This window comes from Nansenia antarctica (genome assembly GCF_963989245.1).
Source record: "Nansenia antarctica genome assembly, chromosome: 14".
Taxonomy (NCBI): domain Eukaryota; kingdom Metazoa; phylum Chordata; class Actinopteri; order Argentiniformes; family Microstomatidae; genus Nansenia; species Nansenia antarctica.
In genome coordinates this window covers 18,441,238-18,454,559 of record NC_137684.1, presented here as the reverse complement: position 1 = coordinate 18,454,559, position 13,322 = coordinate 18,441,238, and the positions used below count along the sequence as shown (strand labels likewise).

Below are 13,322 nucleotides of genomic sequence, written 5' to 3'. Positions count from 1 at the left end.
TGTGGCGTCTATAATTGTCCTTCTGAGGCTGATCTTTGTGTAGAATTCCCATTTCTCATTAGCGTTTGTGGGCCCCCACGGGGCCTACGAGGTTTGATAGACAACCTGTACTGCTGTGTGCTAGGCACTAGGCTAGCTGGCTCTGGCTACATGCGCTTGTCCCTGGACATGCTTCTTGATACTCAGTGTCCAGAGTGGATGAACTCCCAGCTTTGTGTGCCAAGAATAATAACATGAAGGAAAAAAGCCCCAGCCCCTGTTGTGTCCCTGTGGATGCAGCTTTAATAATCTCATTATCAATTTAATGAGGTGATTAGAATGCCAGGGGCAAGGGGTGCTCAGGAATGTGTTAGCCAGAAAACCATCCTGGATCCGACTTGTAATGGAAGATGTGTAGCTTGGTGGTGGTGGTGGTCACGCCTCTCAGGTCACTGACGCATCCATACACACGCACAAACAAACACACACACACACACACACACACGCACACGCACACGCACAAACAAACACACACACACACACACACACACACACACACACCATCCCCACACCTCAAGGCTCTGCTCCCCATAGCACAGGAAATGAGTAGTGCCTGCCTCTCAGTCAGCTTTGCGTTGCCATGGAAACAGACATGTGTGCAGCTAAAAAGCTGTGTTTTTGTGGTATAGTGGAGTTTCCCAGTGCAACAGCTGGATGAAATGGACACGAAGGAACATTGATCTCAGTAATGTTCCGTTAAAATGGAGGGAGAGATGGTGTCTTTCTGATAATGCTGTGTTATGCGAGCAACTTGGACAGACTTTTTCTTGTAAAGCCAAACCATAGGACAGATAAACAAGCTAGCTATATGGATCGCACAGACCACAACGCAACTAACAGGAAGTGACAGGTTCAAATTATCTGTTTCCATTTCCAAGTGGCTTTGTTACAGTAATGGGGTATAATTGGGATCTGACTCTTTGCTATGGCAGGGGACATCAGCATTCCCCTTCTGTAATTTAAATTGATCCCTTAGTCACATTGGCTGCTCAGGAGACTAAGACCACTCCCTCTTCATGAGTGATACTGGCTACAGTATTTCTACACACCAAGGGTTGGGATGATTTAATCTAGTGTTTTTAAAGTCTGGTCCTGGGAACTCAAGGTTCTATGGTATTTTTTTAGCCCAGCACTAACACTGAAAATCAGATTGAACTAATCTAGGCGATGATGATTAGTTGAGTAGACACATGCAGACTAAACCCTAGAACTGTATAGACATATTTAATGTATGTACAATATAGCCAACTCAAATATGCCTGTCTGTGCTCTGCCTCTCTGTCCGTGGTGCTGAAATAAAGAGCATTGTGTATGAACATGTATGCTGTCCAAGGTGCTGTAAAGATGAACCTGGTCAACCTGGTGTACTGTGTGTGTTTGTGTGTGCGTGTGCGTGTGCGTGTGCCTGTGCGTGTGAGTGTGTGTGTGTGTGTGTGTGTGTGCGTGCGCGTGCGTGTGCGTGTGTGTGTGTGTGCGCGTGCGTGTGTGTGTGTCTGTACTCAACCATTGTCCACTGCACTGCAGTGAGCAGGGCAGGTGAGAGGGACAGGTCAGGGTCAGGGACTGGCAGACAGTAGGCAGCGGTCCCCTGAGCCAGATGGGGTCTAAGACGGCAGTGTAACACCATTGATATCAGGGTTCAGATCTTACCAGGGCATATCCAAAGGACATGAATCATGTGGAGGTGTATTACTAGGCTCCATGGTTTGTGGCGAACACTGTAACTGTCTACCTAACGGGTGGGATGGTGGGTGTACTGGTCCCATATGTAGTCGTGCTGTTATCTCTGTTATTCTGCATACAGCTCACTAACGGTCATAGGATTTAAGTCATAACAGTGTGGCTAAAGCATAAGCCCATGCAGATCTACGACCAGGAAAGGGTGGATTGGAGCCCCAAATACCTAATCCCTCCTCCTCTGTAATGGTTTCTTGCAATATGTCCAAATCATTCCATTGGCTTGAGCACAACCTCATGTGTAATACCAATTCTACCTTTGTGTAGTGTACAGAGCATTGACCTGGGTAAGAGCATAAAGTAAATGTGAAAATGCATCTCGTTATCAGCTGAGCCTCCCTTCTTCTGCAGAATACATACAGATCTGCCCCCCCCCCACTCACACACACACACACACACACACACACACACACACACACACACACACACACTCCTGCTTTGAAAGACTACTCCCATCTGAGGGCTTTACAGGGAGCTGGTTACATGTCTTATCAGGTTCTTAGCCTACTCCTTGGTATTGGATTTTACCACCTCAGGCCTTTTTCAATGTCTCTTATTTAATTTGTTGTCTTAAAAATGACCAAGTCTGTCTTTATTGGATTGTCAGAGTTGCAACATTCCCTGCAGCTCCATTTATTCCCTGATGTTATTTTTTTGGTTTCTTTTTTGTTTTTTGCTCTGATGCTGTTTACTTGATTAACCTTACATATAGTCCAAGACAAATCTGTTTAATCATCTCCTGTGTTCCCTCTCTTCTTTCTCTCTGTTTACAGAAACTTATCGAAGAATCCTCTGATGACGCTGTCATGGCAACTCTTCCAAAATCTCCAACTTTTCGAGTTGTAAGTTTGTTTACAGCTTTTTATTGGCCTTGAGCTCTTTCATAACAAAAAGCACCGGTGAAATCCAACACGAAACACAGAAGCTGCACTCTTTCTGATTTAATTCCTGTCAGACGCAAAACAAAGCCAAACAAAGCAACGACAGTAGATCAATTCTAATCAGAAGAGACAAATAGCATTTGTCTCTGGACTCATTTTGGTTGACTACATTGGAATGGTTGACTAAATTACGAAATGAGAACATAAAACTAGGCAGGTCCAGCAGCACTGATTATTGGGTCCAGAATGCTTGTTTGTCCTGGGATATATGACCAATCAGTGTGTTTATGGTCTCAATATGCTTCCTGTTTGAACCGGCTACTCTCCTCCTCCAGAAGACATAAAGTGAAGTCTAGCGTTGAGATGGCCATCATAGAGCTCTTACCCCTGCCCTGCCCTCCCCTCCCCTCCCTCTCCCTCTCCCTCTCCCAGGCATCAGAGTATCTCCTCTAAATAGCTGAGCGCCTGGTGTAGCGTATTGCAGGACTTTATCAAGACTCAGTTTGTGAAGAAAAGCAGAGCAGCTGTAAGGTTGTATATTCTAAACGTGGTATTTTAAGCTTCGGAAGCAGGGCAGATCCTCTCAGGAGAGCAGAGAACCATCTTTTTTTCAGGTTTGGACGTCCTTCTGAGGCAGAGAGGAGGAAGGGTTTGTGAGTGTGTGTGTGTGTGTGTGTGTGTGTGTGTGTGTGTGTGGTTTGGGGGTGGGGGGGGGGGCAGTATTCACTTGAAACTGCTTAATAGATGAATAGTTGGTGTTTGAAGAGGAGTTCTACTTAGCTTTTAGTGTCAGATAGGGGTTGCTAGTGCCATGCAATTACTTTGCAAGCAGGGTCTTCTTGTCTTTATGACCCAACATTTTCCTAGGTACTCCAGGATTCCTCTTTAAAAGCCTCTATTCTGGTGACATATCATTTTCAAATATTGTTTGCCACGCTTTGAGGCCTCCTGGCCCTCATTCATTAATGCTTCATACCAAATGCATGGTTTTAAATGATTGCCTTATTTTCAAATAACAATAGTGTGAATGGCGCCGCAGCTGTATGATGGATAGACTGTAGCGCTATCTGTAATACACAGAAGGGAAGCTGATTGGAGATTGACGAATACAACAATAGTTCATTTATTCCACAAAGGATATTCATGTGTGTGTGTTCCATCATGTCAGAACAGTGCTAGTGAAACGTAATGGCATCGTCTGCAAGTCAAGTCTGTAAAACAGCGTCTAATGATCTAACGTTCTAATGGTCTTATCAAGCTCCTTACCCAATGAATCTCACGAATGGACATGGTAATGGCTTCTTATGTGTGTACTTAATGATAAAAGTCTGTTAGATGTCATATTCACTGTTATTCATAGCCATATTTTTGTCTGTGTGCCTCCTGAGGAGAACGGAGCGCTTGAAGGATACAAACCTTATTTCCGAACATTTCAGAGGCTGAATATAGTATTTAATCTGTAATTACCAAAACTGTTCAACAAAGAAGCTGTGATAAGCACCCGACAGCACACCTTGGGAGAAAGAGAAGTGTTCAATGAAGGAAGATCAGACCTGTAGAAATTAGGGGCCACTTCGCTCTTTAAATGAAGTAAGAAGGAATATTTTTCTTTTGTAGTATTCGGTGGATAAGACGAATTGAATTTATTCCCTTTCATAATTCAGTTTCATATATTCAGTTCGCCTGTAAAAATGGTCTTGACAATGACAAATGTGACAGCAGCTGGTCAAACCGGGAACAAGTTGGCAACCGATGGACTGTTCGGACCTTCGCTAGTCAAGCCAAAATATTGCAATGCAATGGATTCGCTGAGTAGTGGGGATTACTCACCAATGTGTTCCCTTTGAAACTGAGAGCATTCCCTCATCTGCTAGCTAGATAGACTGCTGCTATCAACTGTTACAGGAAAAGGACAATGTTGTGTAAGCTTTCAATCATCGGACAAGAGTCAAATTGTACCGTTGTACTGTTCTATCTTTTTTGAAGCCAATAATGACCGATGAGATAATACACCTGAGCTGGATTGTTTTTGTAATTGTAAACATACTATGTTAAACACCTATGTAACTACCATCCAGATACATTGGTTGCAGGGCTCGTTATGTAATGTGTTTTCTTGTTGCTGCTGCAGACCTCACAGAGGCTTTGTTAGATGCACAGAGCCTCCAGGCCACTGCAGCAGCTGAACCTCGTTGTGTCAGTGACTGCTTCTGTATGCACCGTTTCCTCTTATACAGTCTGGACTTAAACACGGAGGCACTGAGCAGAGTGGAGTTCAATGCACAAAGCAATACAATGTCATGTCGCAAAGACAGCAGCAGCAGCAGCTCCTTGTGAGGGACTTAAACAGCCGTGGCCATGCCACTCCCTGCCTGTGTTCTGCCGTAATTGCTGTCAACGCTTTTCCCTGTGTTTGACAGGAGAAAAACAACAGAGGGGTGGAAAAGGAGAGAGTGAGTGAATGTGTGTGTGTGTGTGTGTGTGCGTGCGTGCGCGCTTGTGTGTGTGTGTGTGTGTGTGGTCGTGTGTGTGTGCGTGCACGCTTGCGGCTGTGCGTATTTCCCCCCTATTCCCCAGACCTGCGAGTGTAATCACAGGGTGGGAAATGACCTGTGAGGATAAGGCAGCTCCAAGGAATCCTTATCAGGAGCCCCACTTCAGAGGAGACCTGTCAATCTACCTGTCCTTAAAGAGGCCTCCCAGTCCCAGCCTGCTTCACCAGGCAACAGGACCAGCCTCGCACCTCAGCTGCCACCGAGCCGACGAGGGAGGGAGGGGGAGCGGGAGGGGTGGGGGATTGGAGAGCGAGGTACCAAGGGATAAACGAAAGACATTCACATAACCTCTATCGCCCCTGAACAGTTGCGCCTATTTTCCCTGCTACTCAAATTCCATATTAACATATTCCTCACGCAGTATTATTGTAGCTGAAATTATACATTTTCGAAATACAAAATTGAATCGTTTGTTGGTTATGATGGCCATTTACAAACATGCAATACATAATTTCCCTTACTATCGGTAATAGTTTGTCCATGTCTGTGCTGGATGTCTCATGACCTGTACCTCAGGTTTAGATCTTATACTTTTATACAAGACTAGACGCTACTCTCCTCTCTCCTGCCAGAGCTTAGGGTTATTAAGGGCGGGGGGGGGGGTGGGGGGGGGTAAATGGTGAATCTGTTATTATTGCTGTTCCAAGGATGATGATATGATACAAGATTATGTGCAGCAGACAAAATCCACTACAAAAGCCCATTCACCGGTGTTCACAAACATTTTCTCTCTGGTCACAAAGCTTCTCAGTCAGGGGGCTGGGAACGCTCATCAATCTACTTTTATACAGCTGACCTTTCTCTAATCCTGGGCTCTATACACTGGCCTTTATGAACAGAAACCACATGCCTGATTCACTGTGAAGGGATTATCTATTTTTAACAGACAGAGCTGTGACAAATAGTTGAGTGATATGAGAGTTTTTTTTTGGGGGGGGGAGCCAGAGAGAGAGGGAGAGAGAGAGAAAGAGAGAGAGGGAGAGAGAGAAAGAGAGAGAGAGAGAGAGAGAGAGAGAGAGAGAGAGAGAGAGAGAGAGAGAGAGAGAGAGAGAGAGAGAGAGAGAGAGAGAGAGAGAGAGAGAGAGAGAGAGAGAGAGAGAGAGAGAGAGAGAGAGAGAGGGAGAGAGAGAGAGAGAGAGAGAGAGAGAGAGAGAGAGAGAGAGAGAGAGAGAGAGAGAGAGAGAGAGAGAGAGAGAGAGAGAGAGAGAGAGAGAGAGAGAGTGCTCATACTGACCTCTGGAGTATGCCCTTTGGGTGTTGAGGCACAATATTATACGAAGCAAAATTGCGGTGTCAGTTTTCATTACCTACCGTATGATATAATTTCACAGTGAAACACATCATGATCAAAGTTAGAGAAAGTCTGTTTGATACACGAGGGAATCATTTCCCAGCATTCCCAGCTAGTGTACCTCACCTCCATTCCTCCGCTCGTCTAGACTCTAACAGTGAGCAGCATCAGGCGTAGCGCTACTTTGGTTAATTCTGATATAATTACACTGCAGGTGTTGTGCATTAAGTCTGTGGGAGCTGCCCAGACATCCTGTGATGACTCAGGCAGGAAGTGAGCAGATGAGAGAGACAGTCCTGCTGGGATGAGTCTCTGCCCAGGCAGGTACTGTAGACGTGAAGATTTGAGATTAGAATTCTAAGATGTTCATGGGCATCATGTTGACACAGAGTTACTTGCACTCCAATGAAATTGTGAGTTAGAATGTTATTGTCATGGAATGTTTGGTGCCAAGGAGGAGGACAGACTACCTAATGGACCTCTCGCTAAGCCACGCCCCCTTCGAAAACTCGGACAAACAAACAACGCTTCACTGACCGCGACTGACTGACCGACCGTGACTGAATGACATTCAATGACTTACATGCAATGGCGGGAGTTGGCACATTTCTGATTTCTGATTTACCACAGCAAATAATAGACATGTTTTTAAAAAGATGACAAGAATATTTTGTCTAGAAGCTTTTCACCATCAGATATTAGCGAGTTGTTTGTCCGAGTTTTCTGCCTGTAGTGACTTTTGCTGTGATATGATTGGACCATTTCTATTTTGGGGCGTGGCTTCGCGATAGGGCCATTGAATATCTCCAGGGTGACTGAATATCTCTAACTGAATATCCATGAGGTTACAAAAGGAAACTGCATTAGGAACACACATCGTTTTTTTTCATTGTGATGACATGTGTTATGTTATTATGGGTAGACAAAATGAGAAAACAATTAGGAAATAGATGTTCAAAAAGTTTTAGAACGAGAAAAAAAGGGCATTCACACAGCCGTGTTATTGGCCCTTGATGGTATTTTGAAGCCAAAGTGTCCAAATTATGATTAGTTATGGAGAGAAAATAATTTAATGATTGGTCTCTTAATTAAAATCCTGAAATAATTTGGTGTGCGTCAGTTAATGTATGAATGGCCATGCATTCATCACTCACGAGTCAATGTTAGCACAGTGCTGTAACTTAAATACAGCTCAAGCTGTGGCTGTTAATCCTGTAATCCCACTCATAGACCTTCTCTGATTAACTCTGATTGGTTTTCCCATTTATGGAAATGGCAGCATGCAGACATCCTGACTATTTGCAATAGCGACATGAATGCATACTGAATGCAGCCTTGTTCAAGAGGATGGAAGAAATTATAGATGTTTGGATTTGATATAGGGGTAAACGTCCCTATTAAGCCCACCAAAACCTGTTTGCAGAAATGTTTTATATATACTGCCACAATTTAAGTACGAAGATTCTAGATGAAATTAAACATTAATCTCTCACTTGAAGTTTTGATCATTCATTTATACCACTGTTTTTATTATTTAATTTAAGGAAATATGTCCAAAGTCTGGCATGGCAAGATGTTTGTGTTTGTGCCATTGGTCGTTCCATAGCCCCCCTCACACACCCTAGGGCTGTCATCATATCCATCTGCTGACATTAGAACACTGCTTTATGCAGTATTCATCAAATCAATGTGTCATCAAATCAATGCAACAAAAAAACCATCCTGAGCTAGCACTCGAACCTTCTAACCCCTGCAGCGTGTCCTGTGGCTTCAAGAGAGGCTTTTATGAAACAAAAGTATTAAAGATAACAAAGAGAAAAAACGATTAGAAAAATAAATCAGTCTATTGTTTGGACACAAACAGTAATACCAACTCTTGTTCATTTACATTTACATTTACATTTTATTCACAACCAGATCAAAAAGAGCAGAGAACCCAAACATCCCCCTGCTGCTTCGTACCATCGCTGGAGATGTGTAGACCTGCAATCACTGAATAATATGAACGAACGGTGCTCTATTATTGATCGTTAGCCTGAGGTGATCACTCAGACGACGGAGATAATAGGCTCAGAGAAGAGGACTTCGGAACTGTACGGAAAAAAGGCGGACGGTTGATCTATGTTGGAAATGCTCATGTGCTCATAATGATGTAGCGCATATTGATTGGCGTGCTCTGTCTTGTGTTACGATTGGTTGATTAACTTGTTACAATTCTGTCATCGTGCGATAACTGGTTTTCAGGGTTGGCTAGCTACACCCCTCACTGTCACCCCTCTCCAAATGATAACGATCGTAGCCATTGAAGATGTTACTCATGCATTTTGTATAAGAGAGAGACTGACATGAGGGAATAGGGAATAATTTATCCCTATGAACTATGGATTTGAGATGGAAGAGCTAGTGAGTAACCGACTGTAGGACCACACAGAGAGAGGGGGCTCTGTGTGTGTGTGTGTGTGGGTGTCAGTCATTCAGAGTGGTAAACTCGCCCATCCGGCTGTCAGAACAGACATCAACACCGGTCGCTTGGTGAAGGAGCTCAATACCTGTCTGCCCAGCTGGATGCCGTGTCGGGCCATCTGATATGCCATGGCATCAGCAAACACCCACTCAGGCCACAAAAACACATCACATCACTCACTCAGCGACACATTGAGACGTCAATCTCACCCACCGCATCCACACACACACACACGCACACACACGCACACACACGCACACACACGCACACACACACACACACACACGACACACACACATGCACACACACACACACACACACACACACACACACACCACACAGAGCGAGGCAGCCATCTCTGTACCCAGGCAGATCTGATCTGCATCGACGTGTGTCATTTAAAATGGAGGTCAATGGCAACCTCACCCCCATGGTGGCTCTCAGAACCCTGACAGCAACATGGTTGTGCTCCAAAACAATCTACACATCACCGTCCTAAACCAATAGAGGGCCGGTCTTGAGAAAGACTGCATGTGACTGTAGTGTTTCCATTGCAGTTCTTATTGTTTCCTTGTGCTTGTTTCAACTCATATATACTCAGTAATAAACAAACATCCTGACGAAGGCACTATTGCTGTTGGTGGTTAAAGTCAAAGCAGGTTAATAATTAGAGAGGATGTGGATATAGAACTGTACATGTATTCACTAATAAAACTTTGGACGGTCATACTGTTACATACTGTAATAGCGGTCACATCGACCTACTGCACTCTGTGACTTTGTGACTGCTGTCTTAATAAGTGCTATACAAATAAATAAAAGTAAAGTAAGTCCTGACACAAGTTAACATTACATTATTAACTGTTTCATCTCTGTGTCACAAACACAACCTGAGCCTAGATTAGAGTAAGAATCCCAATATGCTCTGACCATGCATGAGTTAAGTGTAATGAGTTTATGCAGGGTAAGATATCGGATGCCGATGATGATTAACGTGAACTCTTTGTGGAAACCTGGCCACAAGTATGTTGTGCTGTTTTAGAAGAACCGTTACCACATGTATTTATGTTGTGTTTGTATACCATCCCTGTATCACAATAACACATCAGAGACCAGTGTCGCTGGAGGAGGTTTTTGACCTATACATTACAACGGCATGGGTTTTACATAGTTCAGCCCTCCTGTCGTGTTCGGGTCAAATCTGACCGATTTACAACGTTCATCAATCATACATATTGTTTTGTTTTGTTTGCCTCGAGGCCTTATGATATCCTCCACACTAGGCATTTGAACATTGCATTTTCACTGGTTTAGTCAACTTTGTAACACCTGTGGTGTTCTCGGTCAAAAATGACCACCATAGGAGATGAATGGGCAACCCTAGATTACGTTCATCCATCAGATGGAAAACATCCCCATACAAACCCACACATCCACAACCATTCCATTTTCAGTGTCTATTCTTTGTGTATTCACTGCAGTTATTCATGTTAACCGCTAGTCTGAGACATTGTTTAAGGGTGTTAAATAAAATGTGGTGATGGTTAATGGTTTTTGGGTTAATGTAAGAGCAGTTAAAACAGACCGGTCAAATTTGACTAAAAGTAAGGGGGGAGAAACTTAACACAACAGGAGGGTTAAGTGCTATCAACAGGAGAGGCATGACATCCTCAGGATATCCACCAAGCATGTCCATACAACTGAGAGATTGAGGGCATTAAACATCCCTCACAATGGAAGATGAAACAGCACTGTCGCTCTCAGAGCATTTAAGCAAATCAGACTACGGTGAGACTAAAATCATTATTGTTCTTTCTATCTCCATACCTGCTGTTTTGCGTATTGCCATAATCCATTGGAAGAGATATGTGAATTACCACGCTTTAGAGCTGACGATTCCATCCATATTTAGAAATAATGATGTTCAATTGTGAGCTCAGCTCTCAGTGATGTCTGAGTTGTTTTATAGCTGTTGTCCTTTAGCATTGTTCTATGCAGATCCTCTGCAAGTCTTTATTTTAGGGCTTGTGAGTTATCAGTGAAACTGATACTGCATTTATACTTCTCAGTGAACTACGATAAGAACCGTATAAAGATAACGATCAGGATGTTATTGTATAGGACGGCTGTGCATTTGATTTGCAAGTGTCACGGTGGTTGGTTGAAAATGAGATCCAGGTGACGGAAGGACTTACAAGTGTAATTAGGGGATGATTAAACAATGGCCTTTCATACAGGGATAAGGCTAATGATGCGGGAAAGCCAATTTAATCCCTGCAGGAATTATGATTTTGAATGTCGTCGGAGGAGGTAATGAGTTCATACAGGCAGACGGAAGTTTCATGTCATCCCCATGTTTCTTCATCTGGGAAAGGGAAGGGGGTTCTATCTATCTGTGGCCCCATTCTAGTCACACTGGGTTGAATTAGCCTTTGCTCTTCATTTGGGCTTCATCTACATCTTCTCCTTTCCCCTCCCTCTCTTCCCTCCCACCTCCATTACTCCCTCCCCTCGCTCTTCGCTCATCCCTCCCTTTGTTCTCCTCCCCGTTGTTACAACCTTCTTGTTCCTCTCCTCCTTCCCTCCTCCCTCCCTCCCTCTCTCTCCTTCCTTCTTTCTTCTTTTTCCTCTCCTCCTTCCCTCCTCCCTCCCTCCCTCTCTCTCCTTCCTTCTTTCTTCTTTTTCCTCTCCTCCTTCCCTCCTCCCTCCCTCCCTCTCTCTCCTTCCTTCTTTCTTCTTTTTCCTCTCCTCCTTCCCTCCTCCCTCCCTCCCTCTCTCTCCTTCCTTCTTTCTTCTTTTTCCTCTCCTCCTTCCCTCCTCCCTCCCTCCCTCTCTCTCCTTCCTTCTTTCTTCTTTTTCCTCTCCTCCTTCCCTCCTCCCTCTCTCTCTCTCTCCTTCCTTCTTTCTTCTCCCTTTCCTCCCACCTACCCCTCTCCTCGGTCCATGCCAGTTCATTGATGTATTCACTGCACATTTATTACTGGGAAGCTAAACTCAATTTCATTTTATGCACCAGGATAGGGTAATCCCAGCTTTTCAGATCATTACCCCACCCAGTTTAAACATTATTGAATATGTTATGGATATGTTAGAGAAATATTATTGGATCACTCCAATAAGGTCGACGTCTACTAAATTAGATTGATTGCTCTGATTGGTCAAGGGTATAGATTAGAGGCCCATACAAATTAATGTTGGTTAGTAAATCTCTGATGTCATTGGTGTTTTTGATTTTTCACTATTTCTTTGTGGCAGTATTCTGCCTTTCCTCAGTTTTAACTTTAATTAAAATCACACAGGAGACTGCGACTGGGATTTCACAAATATGGCTCTGACTCATTATCAAACATGTGCAGCTAACATTTAGCCAGCATGTCTTGGGACCCCCCATGCAAATACAGTACAGTTAATCACTGATCTTTCATATTGGCATCACTATTGCTCTAAGCCTTTTGTGCTTTGGAGATATTGTTATTTTTTGCATCCCGACTTCATCCCTTTAATTGTTGGATTTAGATGAAGTTATCAGAGATTTGCATTTCTCAGCTTTGCATATAGTATACTGGACTCCCTTGTGTTTCTCCATCTGCTTGCTACTTTGACCTTTCCAAAGGTTAATAACATGTTTTATTCAGGTCAGAGAAGACATGCACATTAAATTCTCTCTAGGTTTTAATGAGTCTTCTGGCCAAACTATGCCTAGGGGATATTTATATCAAAACAAGCTAAGGACGTGTATATCTAATACTGTAATGCAAACCAAAACACACATGGCTACTGTCTGTATCTATAATATGCAAGCCGAAGGTTATTGTGGCTCCTATTTATTAAATTAATAGCGTGTTTATACGTATATATAACTTAACAATGTGTTCTTATGTTCCTGAGTAAAGAAAAGAAGCCACCTGCCTTTTACATGCTTTATAAAGGTGTTTTATTCATCGTTAAAATGGGGAACCTTTGATCACAATCATCAAAGCAGCAACGTGCACACATGGAATGGTGAACCTAGGTTACTGTGGCCTTGGACTGAATACACCAGCCAAAGTAGACCATCCAATCACTACAATGGAATTGCAATCATCATCACCATCATCATCATCATCATCGTTATTGATCCATTTGTAACAACACAAAATATTTGTCTCTGCTTTCAACCCCCCCATACAGGCAAACACATTTCGAGAGGAGCCCAGAATCATCATTCAAAAATAAGAGAAACATCTCTCTCTTTGGCTCACATGTGTCTCCCATTCAGACCCCTGTTGTAGTCGAGTAATGTATGGAGATACCTATTTTGTATGAACACTCTCTCTGTTCTTCGAGTGCGATCTGTATATCTGACCCCATATTGT

The 13,322-nt window shown here is 43.4% G+C and overlaps 1 protein-coding gene across 1 annotated transcript in view; it reads left to right on the top strand.

The window, feature by feature from the left end:
- The window catches only part of LOC308170554 (NT-3 growth factor receptor-like), a gene marked incomplete at both ends in the record, with an annotated part of 166,090 nt that overhangs the window by 65,276 nt on the left and 87,492 nt on the right, over positions 1–13,322 (top strand). Inside the window, one exon of the mRNA XM_080545352.1 lies at positions 2,550–2,618. Coding sequence (XP_080401478.1) covers positions 2,550–2,618 — 69 coding nt within the window. The remainder of the gene's footprint in view (positions 1–2,549; positions 2,619–13,322) is intronic.